The sequence below is a fragment of the Somniosus microcephalus genome, chromosome 9, assembly GCF_052327205.1.
Source record: "Somniosus microcephalus isolate GS21.2 chromosome 9, FLI_Smic_1.0, whole genome shotgun sequence".
Classification (NCBI taxonomy): Eukaryota; Metazoa; Chordata; class Chondrichthyes; order Squaliformes; family Somniosidae; genus Somniosus; species Somniosus microcephalus.
In genome coordinates this window covers 50,869,718-50,892,170 of record NC_140995.1, presented here as the reverse complement: position 1 = coordinate 50,892,170, position 22,453 = coordinate 50,869,718, and the positions used below count along the sequence as shown (strand labels likewise).

At 42.8% G+C, this 22,453-nt stretch overlaps 1 protein-coding gene across 4 annotated transcripts in view; it reads right to left on the bottom strand.

Moving 5' to 3' along the window:
• Positions 1-22,453, bottom strand: part of adgrb3 (adhesion G protein-coupled receptor B3) — a 1,304,794-nt gene that overhangs the window by 284,065 nt on the left and 998,276 nt on the right. For all 4 annotated transcript variants that reach the window (XM_085996562.1, XM_085996563.1, XM_085996564.1 and 1 more), the window contains 3 exons: positions 22,193-22,319; positions 5,785-5,888; positions 4,787-4,889 (listed from right to left, as the gene is read on the bottom strand). In XM_085996562.1, the coding sequence (XP_085852688.1) occupies positions 4,787-4,889; positions 5,785-5,888; positions 22,193-22,319 (334 nt within the window). The remainder of the gene's footprint in view (positions 1-4,786; positions 4,890-5,784; positions 5,889-22,192; positions 22,320-22,453) is intronic.

Genomic DNA, 22,453 nt, shown 5'->3' with positions numbered 1-22,453 from the left:
ATCGGGGACCCAACACTTGGGAAGATTGATTGGAGGCGGGTTGACAGCGGGTTTCCTGCCCGCTGTCAATCTTTGCGATTTTGCCAAACCCACCCCAAGCGCCGGCAATATTCCAGCCTAAGAGTACAATCCCACAAATACCCACAGTTGTTGTGTGTCACACTCAAGTGGCCATTCACCACGTGAGTGTTCAGGCTATTCCAGCATGATGGAAATCAAAGCTACGCATGGTTCTAAACCTCACACAAGGTCCCCCCCCCGCCGCCCCCCATGCACATTTCCCAATAGGGGCAAACTGACAGAGGCAATGGACAGCTCTGAGGACCACACCCATCCATGCTCTGATCTAAAGAAGGGAATGCAATTGCAGTCTACCCACAATGGCATTTAGTGCCGAATGCAAGGCTCATGGGAAAGAGCACAATGTCCAAATGTTATTGAAAGCTGAAGCTATGATTTGTGAATTGGGAGATGTGACCGACGGTTGAGCTCCCTTGATTTGATTGCTGGTTCATTAGCCCAGTTATTTCATGCAAGTGACAGGCCTGTTGGTCACGATTCCTGTTCCCGAACACTATCCTTTGGAAACCTATAGCCAAGCTTCTGTGTCATGTTCAACTGTGGGACCAGTTGAGATCACTCAGCACAAACTGGGAACTGAACCCGACACCTTCCTGGCATGTGTGACTCAGTGTCACATCATGTGGTGCATATACCCACGGTGCCAACGGAAAGAGGGTGCCTCAACAACAACTTGCACTTATATAGCGCCTTTAATGTAGTAAAATGTCCCAAGGTGCTTCACAGGAGCGTTATCAGTCAAGAAATGACACCAAACCAAAGAAGGTGACATTAGGACAGGTAATTAAAGGAGAGAGAGGTAGAGAGGCGGAGAGGTTCAGAGAGGGAATTCCAGACCTTACGGCCTAGGCAGCTGAAGGCACGGCCACCAATGGTGGGGTGATGAATGTGGGAGATACACAAGAGGCCAGAGTTGGAGGGTTGTGGGGCTGGAGGAGGTTACAGAGATAGGGAGGAGGGAGGCCATGGAGGGATTGAAACACGAGGGTGAGGGTTTTAAAATCGAGGCATTGCCGGATCCAGAGCCGATGTAGGTCAGCGTGCACAGGAGTGATGGGTGAATGGGACTTGGTGCGAGGTAGGATATGGGCTACAGAGTTTAGGATGAGTTGAAGTTTACAGCGGGTGCAAGCTGGGAGGCCGGCCTGGAGAGCATTGGAATAGTCGCGTCTGGAGGTTACAAAGGCATGGGCATCATACTTTGAAGTTGATCAGATGACAAGGAATTGGACATAGAGGAGTACTGACTGGACAAATGAGGAGCAGCCTGAATGGGTGAACTCGCCTCAGTACCCAATTCTCCATTCCACACTCCCAGTCAAGTGAGGCTCTGATCTGGCAGCACAGACTTGCTGAATTTATCATATACTGTATTCAATAAATGAATAAATGTCAGTAAAACAAAAGCAAAATACTGCGGATGCTGGAAATCTGAAATACAAACAGACAATGCTGGAAATACTCAGCGGGTCAGGCAACATCTGTGGAGAGAGAAACAGAGTTAACATTTCAGGTCGATGACCTTTCATCAGAACTGGTGATAGGTCTTACACCTGAAACGTTAACTCTGTTTCTCTCTCCACAAATGCTGCCTGACCTGCTGAGTATTTACAGCATTTTCTGTTTTTATTTTAAATGAATGTCAGTGATTGCATTTAAATGATGACTGGCCGTTATAATGGGTGGGTGAGTGGCCCATGTGTTCCGCTGGCTTTCCGCCCTGGAGTTAAAATTCCTGCTCTAGAATGCCCAGCGTAACCTGGGTCGTGTTTGTTATACCAATCCACCGGCGCGCAGTCTACTTACCCACAGAATTTTCCCGGGGTGGTGGGGAGGTTGAGGTGTCTTGCTCTGTTAGGCGTGTGGGCAAAGGCAGTTCCAATGCGCATAATCATGTTGTTGACATTTTCACACAGCATCTCACCAGCTCCAGTTGTTCCACCCAAGCTGACATAGTGCCAGCAGACTATCGGGTCTCGGTGCAGTCACTGTTGCTTTGGCTTTGATGCCCCGCGTTGGAATTCGGACACTTGATTCAAACTGATGTGAGCATAAATACGGTGAGAAAATCTTTACTTTAAAAGTGGCGCGAAGCTGACTGCGGAGTGATGGTAGAGGGACCTGCTCCTAAACCGTGTTGTACCTGAGCTGGAAACACTCCATGTTGACAATTACAGGCGGAACAGAAGTGAAAACTCAATGAGGTAATGTTCTCCAATACTGACAGGCTCCATTGGATGAGCACGGCTACCTTTCCCCTCACCAAACCAAAGGAAAAATCCATCTGCCTGTTTTGTCTCTCAGCTACTTGTAAATTTGCCTTCACTTCCGTCCCTTTGGCATTTTCTGCTAGCTGTCGGAAGTTAAGCATATGTGCAGTCAATTCAGTGAAGACACGAGTAGTAACTGAAGCGGTGCCACAATTGTGACATCAGTGAAATATCCTGCCACTGCTTCCTTCACTTAGAATGGACACCTTTTGCTCTTTGTTTGAAATATGTTAGAAAGAGACCAGAATCAGCTAATACTGAGGGGTAATGTTCAAAAAGCTTTCTTTTTGTTAATTAAATATGGAAAGTTCTTGGAACCAATCGCAGCCATAGGGACACATACACATAATGAGATGGAGAGCGACAAAGGTACCTTTCAGGAAACAGAATGGTGAACTTTAAAAAAAGAAAAAAAGGGGGGGGGGATCATATTCACCATCACCACCTCTACAGTAATGTGTCATTGCAGATAGGCCGCTCATTACAGAACTCGCGTGATTTTCATTCTAGCGACATCAATGGAATGAAAATCGGACGAGTTCTATAATGGGCGGGCGATCCGATCCTCCACGTTACTGCCGAGACAGTGAAGGTGAAAATGACCCTGACTGAGTGCATGTGGTAATCGGTAAGTGAATATTGAAGCATAATCAAAGGATTTATCGCCTAAAGCCTCAATGAGTTTGGTGAATAGGTCCATAGCCATTCTTCTTAATGACAGTTAAAGATAGTAAAACAGATAAAACAGAAAGAGCAATACGTACAGTAATTATGATTTACAAATAAAGAATGTCCTTGCAGTACTTAAACTGCAGGGGTAGAAGGTTTGTCTAGAATTTTGCTTTACATTTTTTAAATGTTATTTTCTTTAACTACACCAGAAATAGATAAAACATTACAACATAAAAACTGCAAATACTAGATATATGAAACAGAAAATGCTGCAAAGGGACAGCAAGTCTGGCAGCATCAATGGAGATAAAAGACAGGTTAGTGTTTCAGACGTGAACCCTTTATCGAAAGCTCAGATGAAGAGTCCATCTTTTCTCTCCGCAGATGCTGCCAGACCCACCCTGTATTTCCAGCATTTTCTGTTTTCTCTATAAATAAAACACTGGGGTTGAATTAGTCTTGGGCTGTAGCATTTATGAGCTTTTTTTTAATGTTGGCAGTTAAGCCTGCACGCGGTGGAAGAGCTTCTGTGATGTTCCCGTAACTCAGCCCTTGTGTTCCGCATAAAAAGATATACAATATCCAGCAGCTCTGGAGACCCAAACATGGTTAAATTCAAATCTTCAACAAGATCACAAGATAATTACAAAGATAAGTCCATTCGGCCCATTTAGTTCCTCCATCCAGAGAGCTCTGAATACCCGCCCTACCCCATTGTAGCACCCAATTGCTTTTTAACCAGTTCGAGGGCTTTGTGCTTCCACTACTCTATGTGGAAGTCTATTCCACACATTGACCACTCTCTGTGTGAAGAAGGATTTCCTGATATCAATCCTAAGATTGACCTCTGGGACACTTCCTTTCTAAGCTGAACGGCCCAAGTCTCTCCAGTTGCCTCACAGCGCCAGGGACCCGGGTTCGAATCCGGCCTCGGGTGACTGTCTGTGTGGAGTTTGCACATTCTCCCCGTGTTTGTGTGGGTTTCCTCCGGGTGCTCCGGTTTCCTCCCACAGTCTAAAGATGTGCGGGTTAGGTTGATTGGCTATGATAAATTGACCCTTAGTGTTAGGGGGATTAAATATGTGGGGTTACGGGGATCGGGTGGGATATGTGTCGGTGCAGGCTCGATGGGCCGAAATGGCCTCTATCTGCACTGTGGGGTTTCTGTGATTCTGTGATAACCCAAACCACTAACACTGGGATCAACTTCGTGACTCTTCTCTGCACTGCCTTCAGCACTTTTAACATATTTAGAAACCTAACGATCTGGCAGCTCAAGTTTGTTTTCTATTTTGCACACATCATTCCAAGGAAAGCAACAGTGAGGCTCATCTTCACTCACTAACCAATGATAAGTGAAGTCTTTCACACATTTTAGCCATGCCTGCGGCGATACAAGGACAGCCAATAGCTTTGGCCACTCTTAATGAAAAACCAGAGGTATAGTGTGCCCTATTGTGATACTATTTTTTTTCACAACAGGAAACCCTGACCACATTTCTTTGAGTCATAAGTTAATCAAGCTACTGGGGCTATTTGCTTCAGCAGAGCCCGTGCTATACAGCCCAGTGATACAGTGGTGTGCACCCCACTAACATAGCACACTGCAAAGTACCAGGTGGCATTGTGAGACCTTGGATCAGACTAGTGGTATCACTTAGCTTGTGGGGGCTACATAGACAGTTTGGAAGTCACGCAACCATTTTCTGTTGTATGTCTGACGTTTTCAAGTTAAAAAAAAAGACAATTGCAAACTTTAGTACCTTATTACGAGTCTGTGTTTGTCCAACCACGATGAGGATGTTGGATGAGATGATGGAGAAGCAGAAGTTTATCAGAATAATCGACCTTTCTGATCGGATGTACCTGCGCAAACACAACAGAGACCTGCTTTTTAGTGGATGGCGCAGGAAAGGTGATTAATATGTATCTCCAAAATTAATCATCACAAAAATAGAACTGGCATAAAGTTCTATTTTTGTAATTAGCAATTTTGTATTTAACTCAAATAACATAATGTACCCATGACTGAGAATACACCAAAAGAGGTACAAGTACACAGCGGTTTCACAGGAATCAGGCATAAGTGATTAAAATTATTATTTGTACTTTCTGTTACACAAAGCTAACTGCAGTGCACAGTAATATGCATGCAATAATAAACCGTTTAATAGTAAGTGATGCATGATAAATAAAACATGGCTTGCCAGTTGGAGTTATCTAAATTAAATTCTGTATGTTTCTGCTTAATTTTCCTAAACAAAGGACTCCATTATTATATAATGTGCCGCACAAGTTTGATCAGCTGATTTTATGGATATTTAAGGACTTTCAGTGCAATCTCGCTGTCACTTTGAAACGGCTTAAAATAATGCCGTTTGGAAAATCCAGGTCAGCTTCTACAGGAAGGAGGAAAGAAAATTGAAGAGGGGAAATAAACCTTTGCCTGATCACTACAGAAGCTCCATTTTATAATCAGTGAGGGAGCCTGAACCTCGATAAGATGAAAGCCTAATTTTGTCAGTCCCTGGGTACCGGTAGTGATGAGAGAAGTCTCTACCGTCTCCTAAAAATACTTGTGTGCAACTCATGACAAGTATCTCAAGGCTTCCCTCCTTGAAACATTCAACACTTACCTTAGTCCAAAAATATAACGTCACAATAAAATCAGCAATGGTCGTGCAGCGGTGATTAGGGTTGCTGCACGTTATAAAAGCTATCGGGGCAACACTGGGAACAAGTTTAAATCGACGGTACGCACCTCCACAGCACCGCGTAGACCACTGCTAGAGTGATGAGGGCCATACAGGACAGACCGCAGCCAACTATTAGTGTGACCGAAGGCATGTCAGCGTTCTCCATACTCTGCAGAAGAAAACCAGGAACAATTCAAAACCACAACAAAACATTTCCTCCTCGCAATGAACTTTTGTTTTTATTCAGCAACATTTCTTAAAATATTGGGGTCAAAGACTAGCCTCGCTCAATTTCATAAAGTGATGAAGCTAACGTTAAAACTGGGGGAGATAAAAAATATTTTCAGTTTCTTCAGAAAACATTACAAAAGAAAATTTCTGTACATTCTTCACTCTCTTTGCATTTTTAACATCTGTAACATAATTGGGACATGTATCAGATACACAGCAAAGAGTTTACAGGGAAAATAAACTAAAACAACATCGAATGCTTTGATAATACAGTCCATCAATGGAGACTGGAATATTTAGCTTCAGTCTGCATCTGCATACACATTGCTTGCAATCAGGTCAGGCTAAATTAATTTGCATGATAATGTGACAATGCTGCTGAGTGGCAGGAATGGGGATATGTGGTTAAGTTAGACTGTTAGTGTGGTCTATTCACAAAACTTTTTGCAGGTAAGAAAAGTCAACTCCATACTTCTTGTTTTTGTACAAACAGAGCTGACCGCTTATTGGGGTTATGCAATTCTGTCAATCCCACAATCAGGATTTGAAATGTAAGAGTTGATAAGTATCACAGTATTTCATCATAAATAACAACAGAAAATGCTGGAAAAACTCAGCAGGTCAGGCAACATCCGTGGAGAGAAACGTCAACTCAAATTTCTCTCCACGGATGTTGCCTGACCTGCTGAGTTTTTCCAGCATTTTCTGTTGTTATTTCGGATTTCCAACATCTGCAGTATTTTGCTATCGTACAGTATTTCATCAACTGGATAGTACAGCCATGGGCACTGCGGTTTTTACTGAAGCTTGCACGAAGCAACAACTTGCATTTATATAGTGCCTTTAATGTAATAAAACACCCCAAGATGTTTCACAGGGGCGTGATAAGACAAAATTTGATGCCGAGCTGCATAAAGAGATATTAGGACAATGGACCAAAAGCTTGGTCAAAGAGATAGGTTTTAAGGAGCATCTTAAAAGAGGGTAGAGAGGTTAGCAAAGCAACAGTGATGTGGCCTGAAATGGACCATTACTCTTTCGCCTTCTGTCACAAGAGTAACGTCCCAAAGCTAGCTAGTTGCATTAGCAACACTTTTACATTCAATGTAATTTTCCTCTGCTAATATGTAGGTAACAGCCTTTCCTTAATCTGACTTATTTATCTTTTAAGAAAAGTGGCTTGACTCTAAAATGTATTCAATAGAAACAATGAGGAATGCAGGGTTTAGTTGTCAAATGATCAGTACAGGTGCCTTTTCATGTATCAGCTGGGAGTTTGTGGAATGGAAGGGATACCATGACTTGTACAATGCACATGGTTGGATATACAGCCAGCCACTTCGTTCTCCACGGTGTCACTCACAAAGAAAGATAATGATCCTTATCAAATACATACACAATATACTTTCCCTATTCTATGTAAGCTGTTTAAGGGTGAGTGTTACGTTATGTTTCGCTTTGATATGTTGCACTTCTGTTCTCGTCTTACCCTTTGTGTGCGTGTTCCTGTGATGTACGTGTGCCATCTGGATCTTTGGTGGATGTTTTTCAGTAAGGGGTGCTTGCATGCATCATACATGAACGATTGAAAAGTGACAATGTGATCATTCACTTTATAAATGCAAAATCACTCCTCGGGTGAACATGGAACTCACTCATTGTACACACGCCTCACTTGCACTTTATTAATAATCCTACTGTTCCTATATCTGTAAACCAAGAGGATTATTATGAAGAGGTCAGATTGGAGAAGCACAATGGAGCAAGGATGAAAAATAATAGAGTGAAGTACGAAAACTGTAAGACTCGGTCACTCATTGCACGTATGAGGATGAATAGGGCCCTGGACTGCTGTCCAAAGCAAAGAAAAGGGTAACAAGGCCCAGATTAGGAAACAAAGTTGGAGGCAAGGAGCCAGGAACGGTAGCATAGTGGTTATGTTATTAGTAATCCAGAGGCCTAGACTAATGATCCATGAGTTCAAATCCCACTATGGCAGCTGGCAAATTTAAATTCAGTTATTTCAATAAAATCTGGAATAAAAAGCTAGTGTCAGTAATGGTGATCATTAAATTACCATAAAAACCAATCTGGTTCACTAACGTCCTTTAAGGAAGGAAATCTATCTGCGGCCCTTAACTGCTCTGGCTCCAGACCCACAGCATATGGTTGACTCTTAACTGCCCTCTGAAATGGCCTACTCAGTTGAATAAAACCGGACAGACCGCCTGGTATCGAACTAGGCACTGGATCCGGACCCTGCAAAGTCCTCCTCACCAGCATCTGGGGACTTGTGCCAAAATTGGGAGAGCTGTCCCACAGACTAGTCAAGCAACAGCCTGACATATCATACCTTTCAGCCAACAGCCCAGACTCCTCCATCACTATCGGTGGAACAGGACATACCCACCAGGGGTGGTGGCACACTGGTAGACAGTCAGGAGTTGTGTCCCTGGGAGTCCTCAACATTGACTCCGGACCCCATGAAGTCTCATGGCATCAGGCCAAACATGGGCAAGTGAAATCTCCTGCTAATTACCAGCTACTGCCCTCCCTCAGCTGATGAATCAGTACCTCCTCCATGTTGAACACCACTTGGAAGAAGCACTGAGGGTAAGAACATAAAAAATAGGAGCAGGAGTCGGCCATTCAGCCCCTCGAGCCTGCTCTGCCATTCAATAAGATCATATCTGATCTTGGCCTCAACTCCACTTCCCTGCCCACTCCCCTGTTTTTCAAAAATCTGTCTATCTCCGCCTTGAATATATTCAATGACTCAGCCTCCACAGCTCTCTGGGGTAGAGAATTCCAAAGATTCACGACCCTCTGAGGGAAGAAATTCCTCCTCATCTCCGTTTTAAATGGGCGACCCCGTATTCTGAAACTATGCCCCCTAGTTCTAGATTCCCCCATGAGGGGAAACATCATTTCAGCATCTACCCTGTCAAGTCCCCTCAGAATTTTATATGTTTCAATAAGATCACCTCTCATTCTTCTAAACTCCAATGAGTATAGGCCCAACCTGCTCAACCTTTCCTCATAAAACAACACCTTCAACTCAGGAATCAACCAAGTGAACCTTCTCTGAACTGCCTCCAATGCAAGTATATCCCTCCTTAAATAAGGAGATCCAAACTGTACGCAGTACTCCAGGTGTGGTCTCACCAATGCCCTGTGCAGTTGTAGCAAGACTTGCCTACTTTTATACTCCATCCCCCTTGCAATAAAGGCCAACACTCCATTTGTCTTCCTAATTACTTGCTGTACCTGCATGCTAACTTTTTGTGTTTCATGTACAAGGACACCCAGATCCCTCTGTACCACAGCATTCTGTAGTCTCTCTCTATTTAAATAATATTTTGCTTTTTTATTATTCCTACTGAAGTGGATAACCTTACATTTTCCCACATTATACTCCATCTGCCAAATTTTTGCCCACTCACTTAACCTATCTATATCCCTTTGCAGACACTTTGTGTCCTCCTCACAACTTGCTTTCCCACCTATCTTTGTATCGTCAGCAGATTTGGCAACAGTACACTCGGTCTCTTCATCCAGGTCATTAATATAGATTATAAATAGTTGAGGCCCCAGCACTGATCCCTGTGGCACCCCACTAGTTACGGTTTGCCAACCTGAAAATGACCCATTTATCCTGACTGTTTTCTATTAGTTAGCCAATCCTCTATCCATGCAAATATATTACCCATGAGCTCTTATCTGTGCCCTTGCTACCCTGCAATCACTATCACTAGAGAAAAAGTACTTGGCAAACTAACGGGACTAAAGGCTGACACCTTTTATGTGGCACCTTATCGAATGCCTTCTGGATATCCAAATACACTACATTTACTGATTCCCCTTTAATCACCCTGCTCGTTACATCCTTAAAGAACTCTAGTAAATTTGTCAAACATGATTTCCCTTTCATAAAACCATGTTGACTCTGCTTGATTGTATTATGATTTTCTAAATGTCCTGCTACTACTTCCTTAGTAAAGGATTCCAGCATTTTCCCAATGACAGATGTTAGGCTAACTGGCCTATAGTTTCCTGCTTTCTGTCTCCCTCCTTTCTTGAATAGAGGTGTTACATTTACAGTTTTCCAATCCGCTGGGACCTTTACAGAATCCAGGGAATGTTGGCAGATTACAACCAATGCATCCACTATCTCTGCAGCCACTTCTTTTAAGACCCTAGGATGCAGGCCATCAGATCCAGGGGACTTAGCAAACTAATGGGACTAAAGGCTGACAAGTACTTTTTCTCTAGTGATAGTGATTGCAGGGTAGCAAGGGCACAGAATGTACTCTGGATGGGGGACTTCAATGTCCATCACCAAGAGTGGCTCGGTAGCACCACAGCTGGCCAAGTCCTGAAGGACATAGCTGCCAGACTGGGCCTGCAGCAGGTGGTGAGAGAACCAATATGAGGGAAAAAAACTACTTGACATCGTCCTCACCAATCTACCTGTCGCAGATACATCTGTCCATGACAGCATTCGTAGCAGTAACCACCGCACAGTCCTTGTGGTTTGTCTTCACACTGAGGACACTCTCCATCATGTTGTGTGGCACTCCCACAGTGCTAAATGGGATAGATTCAGAACAGATCTAGCAGCTCAAAACTGGGCATCCATGAGGAACTGTGGGCCATCAGCAGCAGCAGAATTGTATTCCACCACAATCTGTAACCTCATGGCCCGGCATATCCCTCACTCTTACCATTACCATCAAGCCAGGGGACCAACTCTGGTTCAATAAGGAGTGTAGACTAGCATGCCAGGAGCAGCACCAGGCATACCTAAATATGGGGTGCCAACCTGGTGAAGCTACAGTACAGCATGCTAAAAAGCAGAAGCAGCATGCTATGGACAGCTAAGTGATTCCATAACCAACGGATCTGATCAAAGCTCTGCAGTCCTGCCACATTCAGTTGCGAATGGCGGTAGACAATTAAACAAATAATGGGAGGAGGAGGCTCCATGAACACCCCCATCCTCAATGATTGTGGAGCCCAGCACGAGTGCAAAAGACAAGGCTGAAGCATTTGCAACCATCTTCAGCCAGAAGTGCTGAGTGAATGACCATATTGGCGTCCTGCTAATGTCCCCACCATCACAGAAGCCAGTCTTCAGCCAATTCGATTCACTCCACATGATATCAAGAAACAGCTGAGCGCACTGGATACAGCAAAGGCCATGGACCCTGACAACATCCCAGCTATCGTGCTGAAGACGTGCTCCAGAACTAGCTGCGCCTCTAGCCAAGCTGTTCTAGTACAGCTACAACACCAAACATCTACCCGGCAAAGTGGAAAATTGTCTCGGTATGTCCTGTCCATAAAAAGCATGATAAATCCAATCTGGCCAATGACTACCCCATCAGTCTACTCTCAATCATCAGCAAAGTGATGAAAGGTGTCATCGACAGTGCTACTAAGCTGCACTTACTCACCAATAACCTGCTCACTGATGCTCAGTTTGGGTTCTGGCAGGACCACTCAGCTCCAGACCACATTACAGCCTTGGTCCAAACATGGACAAAAGAGCTGAATTCCATAGGTGAGGTGAGAGTAACTGCCCTTCACATCAAGGCAGCATTTCACCAAGTGTGGCTTCAAAGAGCCCTAGTAAAACTGAAGTCAATGGGATTCAGGAGGAAAACTCTCTACTGGCTGGAATCATCCCTAGCACAAAGGAAGATGGTTGTGGTTGCTGGAGGCCAATCATCTCAGCCCCAGGACATTGCTGCAGGAGTTCCTCAGGGCAGTGTCCTAGGCCCAACCATCTTCGGTTGCTTCATTAATTACTTTCCCTCCATCATAAGGTCAGAAGTGGGGATGTTCGCTAATGATTACAGTGTTTAGTTCGATTCGCAACTCCACAGATAATGAAGCAGTCCGTGCCCGCATGCAGCAAGACCTGGACAACATTCGGCGTGGGATGATAAGTGGCAAATAATATTTGCACCACACAAGTGCCTGGCAATGATTCTCTCCAACAAGAAAGAGTCTAGCCACCATCCCCTGACATTCAACGGATTTACCGTCGCCAATTGCCCCACCATCAACATCCTGGGGTCATCATTGACCATTAACTGGATCAGCCAAATAAATACTGTGGCTACAAGAGCAGGTCAGAGGCTGGGTATTCTGCAGCGAGCGTCTCACCACCTGACTCCCCAAAGCCTTTCCACCATCTACAAGGCACAAGTCAGGAGTGTGATGGAATACTCTCCACTTGCCTGGATGAGTGCAGCTCCAACAACACTCGAGAAGCTCGACATCATCCAAGACAAAGGAGCCCGCTTGATCAGCACCCCATCCACCACCTTAAACATTCACTCCCTCCACCACCAGCGCACCATGGCTGCAGTGTGTACCATCTACAAGATGCACTGCAGCAACTCGCGAAGGCTTCTTCGGCAGCACCTCCCAAACCTGCGACCTCTTCCACCTAGAAGGACAAGGGCAGCAGGCGCATGGGAACACCACCACCTCCAAGTTCCCCTCCAAGACACACACCATCCTGAGTGGAAAAGTATCGCCGTTCCTTCATTGTCACTGGGTCAAAATCCTGGAACTCCCTCCCTAACAGCACTGTGGGAGTACCTTCACCACACGGACTGCAGCGGTTCAAGAATGCGGCTCACCACCACCTTCTCAGGGGCAATTAGGGATGGGCAATAAATGCTGGCCTTGCCAGCGACGCCCACGTCCCAGGAATGAATAAAAAAAAATCTAGGCCCCTGAGACAGTTAGGCCTTTAAAAAGAAATGGTAAGTGTAGGAATGTGCAATACGATATGGGCAACTATACAGGCAAGTTTAACGATATTAGGAGCAATCATTACTTTCTTGTGTTTGTTTTGTTATAAGCACTATTTATATGGCTATGTATTTAGTGGCGTCAGAAATAATAATAGTTCCTGGAATCATTTTCAAAAATAAATTCAGGGTAGGAATTGGAATCTATCAAGTGGTTGCTTTTCTGTAAGTTTCGATGGGATTTTTGCTGATTTATATATTTATAATAAAGCATGACACTTGATTTACTTGGCACACTACAGATGTCACACTACAGATCTGATGTCCTATTTTACGGCCTGGAGTTTACCCCTCATTCACGCCCAGGGACACACCTAATCTTGGTGCAAACTATTTATGTGGCTTAAAAGATCGATGAAATTTGGGCGTAAGTGAGTTACCCGCGTAAACTTTTCCCCACTGAGACCTGCTCTGTATTTTATGTTTCTTTTATTGCATTTTTATGGCACATCAAAAATTGAAAAGCTTCCCCCATTGCAAGTTCTTAACTGTGTTGTTCCTGAATGATGGTTAAATGAGTTGAAACTTAACTTTTAAGACTCAAAGAAGAAATATACTTTGTCATTGTTCCCTTAGGCCCTGACTGTTTATGCTGATTTACGCCCATTTTAAGTTTGGGTGTATTCTAATGAGATTGGGAGGACACTTGGGTGTAATTTGACATCGGCATAATCAGGGAGACATTGGACGTATTTTCGGGTCTATCTTCTGGGTTGTGCCCAAGGAGGATACTCCAGGCCTACAGATTTAAACGTGTTTTTTTTTTATATGAAGCCTTTTAATTATATGTTAAGCAGCATTTACAAAACCAGAAGTCAATATCCACAGGAGTCGGCCATTCAGCCCCGCGAGCCTGTTCTGCCATTCAATTAGATCATGGCGATCTGTATCTTAACTCCATCTACCCGCCTTGGTTCCATGTCCCTTGATACCCTTGGCTTGCAAAAATCTATCAATCTCAGTTTTGAAATTTTCAATTGATCCCCAGCCTCAACAGCATTTTGCGGGAAAGAGTTCCAGATTTCCACTACCCTTTGTGTGAAGAAATGCTTCCTGACATCACCCCTGTGTGGCCTGGCTCTAATTTTAAGGTTACTCCCCCTTGATCTGGACTCCCCCACCAGAGGAAATAGTTTCTATCTATCCTATCAACTCCTTCAATCATCTTAAGCACCTCAATTAGATGACTCCTTAATCTCTTTTGCACACCTATAATTAAGGCCAGTGATCCTTATTGAACATACATACAAGATACTTTCCCCATTCTATGTAAACTGTGGAACATGGTGAGAGGCACAAATAAGGATACCTGGTAAACATATCACTGCTCAAAGATCAAGGCCCATCTGAGCTCATTAGTACAATGAGCCAATGTCGGAGACCAGACATGCCGAGTTACCAGAAAAGAATTGCCATGTTTTAAACATGATACGGTGCAGTTTAAAGGATATACTATATATACACTCGGCACGAAATGTACCAATAGTCAATAAATCTTCAGTAATAATGGAACAAACATGTTATAGTGTATCACTGCCAACTATTAGTTCACTTTGTGAGCTTTGAATAGAGTAAAGGTGCCATTCCTCAACTAAATACAGTAAGTTACTAATCCAATTACCCACAAAAAATGTCTGGCATATAGTGTAAAATAATGGACAATGGGGAATTATATCAATGTTATAATCTAATTGAGGGGTTCATAAAAGACTTGAGCTTCATGCTCATGGTTTATGATACCACTTGAACCTCTTAATTAGGTTACAGCACTGAAATCCACTCCCTGTTGCCCATTACTCTGTATAGAATTTTCAGAAAGAACAAGGAGATAAGGTCCCTTGCCTTCTATTTGTTGTAAAGCAATTACATAGTCAGGAGGCTCAGGTGATGTACATTAAACACAGGAACACAGCTCAAGCAATCTAGATTATTACCAGAGTCCCTAAGATGTGTGTAAATTGCCACTATAATACCCACTGGGATACAGCTTGACTTTGTGCAATAGTGTGAAATAGGTGATAGCGAGTCGGCAGCCTGTTTTATAGCTCTCCCGATTTTTATTTCCGTTGAAGTCAATGGAAATAAAAATTGAGAGAGATGTAAAATGGGCTGCTGACTCGCTGTCACCCATTTCACACTATCGCACAAAGTCACGATCTACCCCACTATCATTTACTTGAGATCTACTAATGCCCCTCAATAGTGATTATGTGATGCAACGGGTTTCAAGTTACTGATTATGTGACTATTTTTTAAATTCTACGTTTATGATATTTTTTCAATGGATAGTACAAATATAACATATGAATTGTAACAATGTTGATATTCCAATAAAAAAGTCTAAATCAGTCAATAATAAATGTTGTAATTGATATTGGCCATCACTGTTAATCCTTTATCCCACTTTTTAAAGTTGTCAAATCTTGAGTTACATAGAATGTAGAGCACAGAAACAGGCCATTCAGCCCATCTGGTCTGTGTCGGTGTTTATGCTCCACATGATCCTCCTCCCACCCCTCTTCATCTTACCTTATCAACATAATCTGCTGTTCCTTTCTCCCTCATGTACTTATCTAGCTTCCCCTTAAATGCATCGGTGCTATTCGCCTCAATTACTCCTTGTGGTAACGACTTCCACATTCTCACCAGTCTCTGTGAATTTAATGGTAATAAGAAACAAGGGGATGAATTTTCCTCTTCACCGCCTGTGTGACTATCTGGCCGAGCAGATCCCTGCCCATTGAAAATGGGACAGGTTCCACAAGGGGCAGGCAATCCGCTCTACCAGTTTACCAACAAGGCAATGAAGAGGAAAATTTACCTGAAGATTTTTGGGATTTGTCGAGGATCTAAATATACTTTTCTAATGGTATCCAATCAAAGGTTTAAGCTGTCCCTGTCTGGAAAAATAGAGAAATAGGTTCTTTCCATCTGAGAAGGATATTTCAATACCAATTCACCGACATCAGCAGCAAACTGATTGATGGTCTTCAGTGAAAGTGCGAGTCGGCAGCCTGTTTTACACCACACCAGATTTGTTTTACCATTGAAATCTTCCCATTTAGGTGTGATCCTATATCCTTGTTCAGGGCACATTTGAGGATAAGATTAGAAGGATATTTCCAAAAAGTTTTAAAACGTATCAATTTCATGACAAATGTTTTATGTACATTCCTCAAATGTTACCAATTTTTTGCAGTATGTTTCAAACTTTGGAGTCTTCAGAGGGCCTCTTTGAGATTGACAGAGAGATGGGGGAGAATATTTGCTTAACATTATGCCATAGCCGCTTCGAACAGAAGTACGAAATGATAGTTTAAAACTGTCCTTACTCACAGATATGGTTCTTCATATATTCCCATATCTCCCACATCTCAAAGAATCCAAAGTTTGAAAGCTACTGCAAAAAGTTGGTAACAGTCGAGAAGCAAGTTACGTTCCTCAAAATCAACTCAGGTTCTAACTAGTTAGTAACATGATTATCTGTGTTAGACGTGGCTCAGTTGGTATCACCCTCAACTCTGAATCCAGGAAGGCTGAGGGTTCAAGTCCCACTCCAGAGACTTGACCCCAAAAATCTAGGCTGACACTCCAGTACAGTACTAAAAGAGTGCTGCACTGTCAGAGGTGCCGTTTTTCAGATAAAAGGTTAAACTGAGGCCCCGTTTCTCTCTCAGGTGGACGTAAAAGATCTCATGGCACTATTTTGAAGAAGCAGGGCCAATACATATTGGCCCGCCTTGTGTCCTGGCCAATATGTATTTGCTAATCAACACCATTAAAACAATTATCTGGTCATTATCACATTGCTGTTTGTGGGAGCTTGCTGTGTGCAAATTGGCTACCGCATTTCCTACATGACAACACTTCAACAGTATAGTGCTTTTGGACGTCCTGTGGTCGTAAAAGGCACTATATAAATTCAAGTCTTTTTTCTGAGATTATGAAAGTCTGAAATTGGCAATAGTAGAAATCAGTTTTGTGCAAACTTGCATCTAGTCAAATGAGCAGGAGCCATTTGATACCAAGACATAGGTTTTGGCCATTTCTTAACGCCTGTATCTGGGAGGATGGGTTGAAAAGGGAAGGGCGGAGCTATGCTTCAGACAAAATAACTTGGAAACAATTATTTCAAATCCCAGTCAAACTGGACACCAAAGTGTTGAACTTCATATTGGAAGTGATCAGAGCACGGCTATGAAAATGTAAGCTCTCCAAAATTAAAGAGAATGATAGAGTTCATCCACTTACACGCCATGGGAGTTAATCTCCACCGTGTCATAAATGGAGGCTGAGTTGCTCAACAATAAAATGTGAAATTTGGAAGGCCATTGCCTCCTCTCCTTCTGGGGAGTTAGCTTTGGGTTATTGTTCCAAATGAAGTCTGTGCTGACTCTCAAATATCTGAGAAAAATGTTTTTGTAAGTGGAGCCTGGAACACTTAAAAATAATAAAGGAGTTTTTGGAGGAAGTTTATCTTAGTGACGATATACCCTAGAATTGATGGTGGAACGAGTGCCCACCTAACTAAATGATGCCGAATAGACCTCAGGATATTTTAGACCGCTCTGTCCTCCCTCAATTGTGTGTAAGTTCAAAGGTCATTACATAAGGATTACTCAAGCAACACTTTCAGAACGTGACATTTTAATTTTGCTAGCAGACAAAAATATCCTGAGGTACAGTAATTATGCTTGAGCAATACCAAGAATACAAGAAAGTGTTTGAAATTTACATCCAGCATATATTATATAAATCTATCCATCAATCCACACATCATCCATACACCCACCCATCCTCACACATAGAAAGGCTCTTGTGATATATTATTTAAACTGTAGGTTATCTCCTTTACTTTATGGACATTATAGCCTTATTAATTGCATATTTAAATGTCAGAACAGGCAAATTATTTTCTTCTGTTATCTTGTACTCTTGTTTCTGTGTGCCTGTGATATCATAGGTACATATGTTCTTCATTACTGACAGATCTGCAGCCATTGCACCCAAGAAGAACCTACATTTAGGTAGCACCTTATCACAGTCTCAGGACATCCCAAACCATTTTCCAACCAATGGATTACTTTGAAGTGCAGTCACTGTTGTTATGCAGGCAAACATTCAGACAATTTGCACACAGCAAGATCCCACAAATAGCACATGAAGAATGACCAATTTCAGTCTGGAAGATCACCCTCCTCTTCTTTGAACAATGCCATGAGATATATTCCATCCACCTGGTCAGATAGGATCTCAGTTTAATGTCTCGTCCAAAAGGTGCCGCCTCCAACAATGAAACGCTCCCTCAGTGCCGCACTGAGGTATCAGTACAGATTACTTGTTCAAGTCTTGAACTCACAATCTTCTGACTCAAGAGGTGAGAGTTCCACCAACCAAGCCAAGCTGACACTGGCCAATTTGCCCCAAAAGCAATATATTACAGTATACAAAACAATAGCTGGTATGGGGATGAACAAGGGATGGAAGTGGAAGTTCCTCATCAGTTTTGACCTTGTATATAAGAGTGGGTAAAGCTGATAAAACAACTTGGATTCTTGTCGATGAATGCAAAGAAGCACAGCACTGATTAGTATGTGAGGCTTACCAAATATATCAATCAATTGTATTGGTGTTCCAAAAGAAAACAGCATGACTTTTTACAGGATATGGCAAAAATACTGTCACATTTTCAGTTTCTAAAGTCAGTCCAATTTTAAACTGGCATTTCGATTCCAATTTTGGAATAGATTGTGTATGGGGCATTTTGTATGAAGTCAAGTAAGCATATAATGAGAGCAGCTTCCCACACTGAACATTTGTTATAGTGGGTGTACAATGTGGCATTGACTGAATAGAAAGAAAAGGAAGACTTGCATTTATATAACAACTTATCATGGCCCCTAGAAGTGTCTCAAATCATTACAAGCACCATGATTTACTTTAAAATGCAGTTACAGTTGTTATGTAGGCAAGCATAGCGTCCATTTTCAACAGAACCAGATCCCACATACAGCAATGTGATAAATGACCAATCAATATGCTTTGGCAGTAGTGTTTCTGAGGGAGGAGTGCATGCCACAACACTGGGAGAACTACCAGTGCTTTTACCAAACAATGCCCAGCAATTTTTAACATCCAACCAAAAGAGACAGATGGGACCTTGGTTTAATTCTCATCCTTGTTTTCAAATTTATCCATGGCCTCGCCCCTCCCTATCTCTGTAACCTCTGCAGCCCTACAACCCTCAGAGATCACTGTGCTCCTCCAATTCTGGCCTCTTGAGCATCCCCGATTTTCATCGCTCCAGCATTGGCCGCCATGCCTTCAGCTGCCTTGGCCCTAAGCTCTGTAATTCCCTCCCTAAACGTCTCTGACTCTCCACCTCCTTTCAGACTTTCCTTAAAACCTGTACCTCTTTGACCAAGCTTTTGATCAGCTGTCCTAATATCTCCTTATGTGGCTCGGTGTCAAATTTTGTTTGATAACACTTCTGTGAAGCACCTTGGGACATTTTACTGCATTAAAGGTGCTATATGAATGCAAGTTATTGTTGTTAATGTTGCATCTGAAGGACAGCACCTTCAGCAGTGCAGCACTCCCTCAGTACTACACTGAAGTGCCAGCCTAGATCAGGGTATCCAAGCTTTAGTCTTCATTGGCTATATAATTTCACACCATAACCTTTGAGGCCATATATAAATGAAGGTTGCCATTAATTAGCATATATCTCAAGTTCCTCGTGCCAACAGGATTTGTCCACCAATGAGGCACCAGTACTACAAACAGCTCTTTACAAACTTCCGGGCTCACAAAATTCAAACAACAAACTAGTAAATACAACACATCGGGGCAAATGAGACTGAGATGCTTGGGGTTTGCGGACTGGTTTGCCAGGGCTCAGGGACTTCATGTACAGGTCACCTGCTAGCCTAAATTATGTGAAGTCCTGGAGTGGGGCCTGAAGCTACAGCCTTCTGACTCAGAGTGCTAGCAAGTGAGCCAAGCTGCCACATGCTACCTTATTGCATTTTTCATGATTATCTCTCCTATGTCAAGCAGGGCTAAGAAACAAAAAATTGGATCTCCGTCTTCTTCCAGTACGCAAAATGTTATAACTCTGTTGGCATAGTTCTCTACGCTGATCTGAATATTTTCTACCAATCACACAGCACTTTTTTGGTTTTAAAAAGGTCTAACAAGAGTGTGAACATGAATGAATGAGAGGAATGTCTGGCATTTTATTCTATCAATACATCACAATAAAAAGTAGCTGGTGCCTGAAGTGATGTAAACTGACAGGAGTGTTACTGTACATGTACCTTCATACCTTTAAGGTAGGAATGAAAAAGGGTGATAACTCCAGAATAGAAAATCAAATGGTAAACTTTATATTTTCCAGCTCTTAATGAAAAGTGAAGAGATGTCGCCAAAAAGGGGAAGTGGTCTATACGGCATCTCAGAAGGGGAGGTGCAGGTGTCACGGAAGCAGCAGTGAGGAAGTGAAGGCAATAGCTCAGGAATTGCTAACAGGAAGGAGCAGCTACTTGGCAATATTGCTCCCCATCAATATTGTAAACAGGCAATCCATTAATTAGATCCAAGTGGTAGTCCCAGTAAGTTACAATGGGTACAAAATGGGACATTTCTAACAGTTCAAAACAGGTAGGTATTCGTTAAGGCTAGGTAGATACTAGGAAAGGACCCCTGCTACTGGGACCCCTTCACTTTACTTTTGTTTTATGGCCTACTTTAGTTCCTCAGAAAGGTCCATTGCATTCCAACGATGGACTATAGACCGAGGTTGTGCCACCAGATTGAAAACGGATTTCAATCCCAAAGTGATATGACATTGCCATTCCATTCTGCGAAGAACCAGGCCATTTTCAACTCACAATATTTATGCAAGTGATTGACTGCTATACCCAACAGGTCTCACCCCAATCATCTATTATGTGCACCATCTCACTTGCTCACAAACGAATGAGCTTTATTACCAGAATATATTCATAATATTTATCCATATATTCCAAAATTCCAGCATCAATCAAATCAAGGCCTATACTGACTCCTTAAACCACAGTTCATGTACCAACTCTAATGTTGTATTTCACCAACCAGTGCAGCGCTGACAGTATGGCAAACAGTAATGCAAGTGGGAGGTCACATCCACACTACCATCTTTTATTAATGTGGAGCATGAGAAGGCAGGGTCCCCCTCCTGGATACTCAAACCAGGCCCCATTATTGACAGGGAGAATTTACTTCAGTAACTAAGAGAAAACAGGACAGTTGGCTCGTTTGAGTCTTCAAAAAATGAATGGCAGTATAGCTGAAAGCCAGAGATCATTTTTAAAAGTTACCTAGCCTGCCCCCACCATCCAGCAGCTTTTTGCACCTGTTGCAGTTACCCTGCACCACAGGAGTTCTCGCTTAACAACACCAGAATTCACACCAGTGCAAAACTGTCAGCGTTTTACGGCACGCTTATGGCATTGTGGCAGCACCAATACCATGCCATAACAAATGCCAAAGTCGCAGTGTAACCCCGCGGGGCTCCTTTGGGACAGTTCGTCCTCTGCTAGTCTGAAAGTGAATGCTGTAACATTTATCAGTACCTTTTACAAAAATAATAAATACAACATGCATTGGGACCTGTGCCTCCTGATCTTTTATACACCTTACCTAGGAGAGCACGGTATGGGGGCAGGTGCAATGAGCAGATTTACTCTCTCAACTCCCCACACACCTCTGCTTATTTTTGGGAGCTTCTGCCCTTGCCTTTTCCACAATCAGGGTGATCAGTCAGATGCATAATCTTGCTGGACGGCAATTCTCTTTATTCCCTTTTACCTAAAACGAGCTAGTTTCTCTCTGTAACAGGGCGTGAATTAAGAATTCACTAAAACGTGGGAGGGGGGTGTTCAATAGAAAATAACCCTTACGAGTAACGGCACCCCAACACACACACACACATACACCCTTATGAATACAATGTCTTCATTACAATGTGCCGGAATTTCTCGTTTACTTTCCAAAGGCATTTTAAATATCGCAGTTTGATGTGGAACCGAATACATAAAAAATATTCCCCAACAGCAACACATTCTATGCTCTGCAACACATGTTCATCTACAGTAATTTTCTTTAAAAAAACAACCTCAGCAGGTAAGCAGGATCCCATTTATGTTTTATTTCCATAATGTTTCTCTTTCCCCCCAGATTATTTTTTTTGGTGTAACACAGTAATCAATTATTTATTAAACCCCACATGACAAGAGGATTTATACACATCAGGACTCATCCTTACAGCCGCTTTAGAGAGAGAGGGGAGGGGTGAAAAAATGCATTATATCTGCCACAGTTTTCAAATAAATGGCATTTAATGGATTATTTTTTTTTCTCTCTGGTTACTTACTATTTCTCTGGGTTGCTGAGCCAAAATGGCGAATGTCGAGAGACGATCACACAGGCATTTGGTGTGAGATGCATCGGTGAGCACAGTTTTACATCCCAGAGTGGACCAGGCGCCGGTAGACTCGTTCCTGCAAAAGGAATACATCAGAATTTGATGGACAGTTAAAGAGAGAGAGAGAGGCAAGTGAGAGGGGGACAGCACACTGTACCTTACACTCTGTGAGGAGGGGAATCACTAGAACATCTCTTACTAGATACAAAA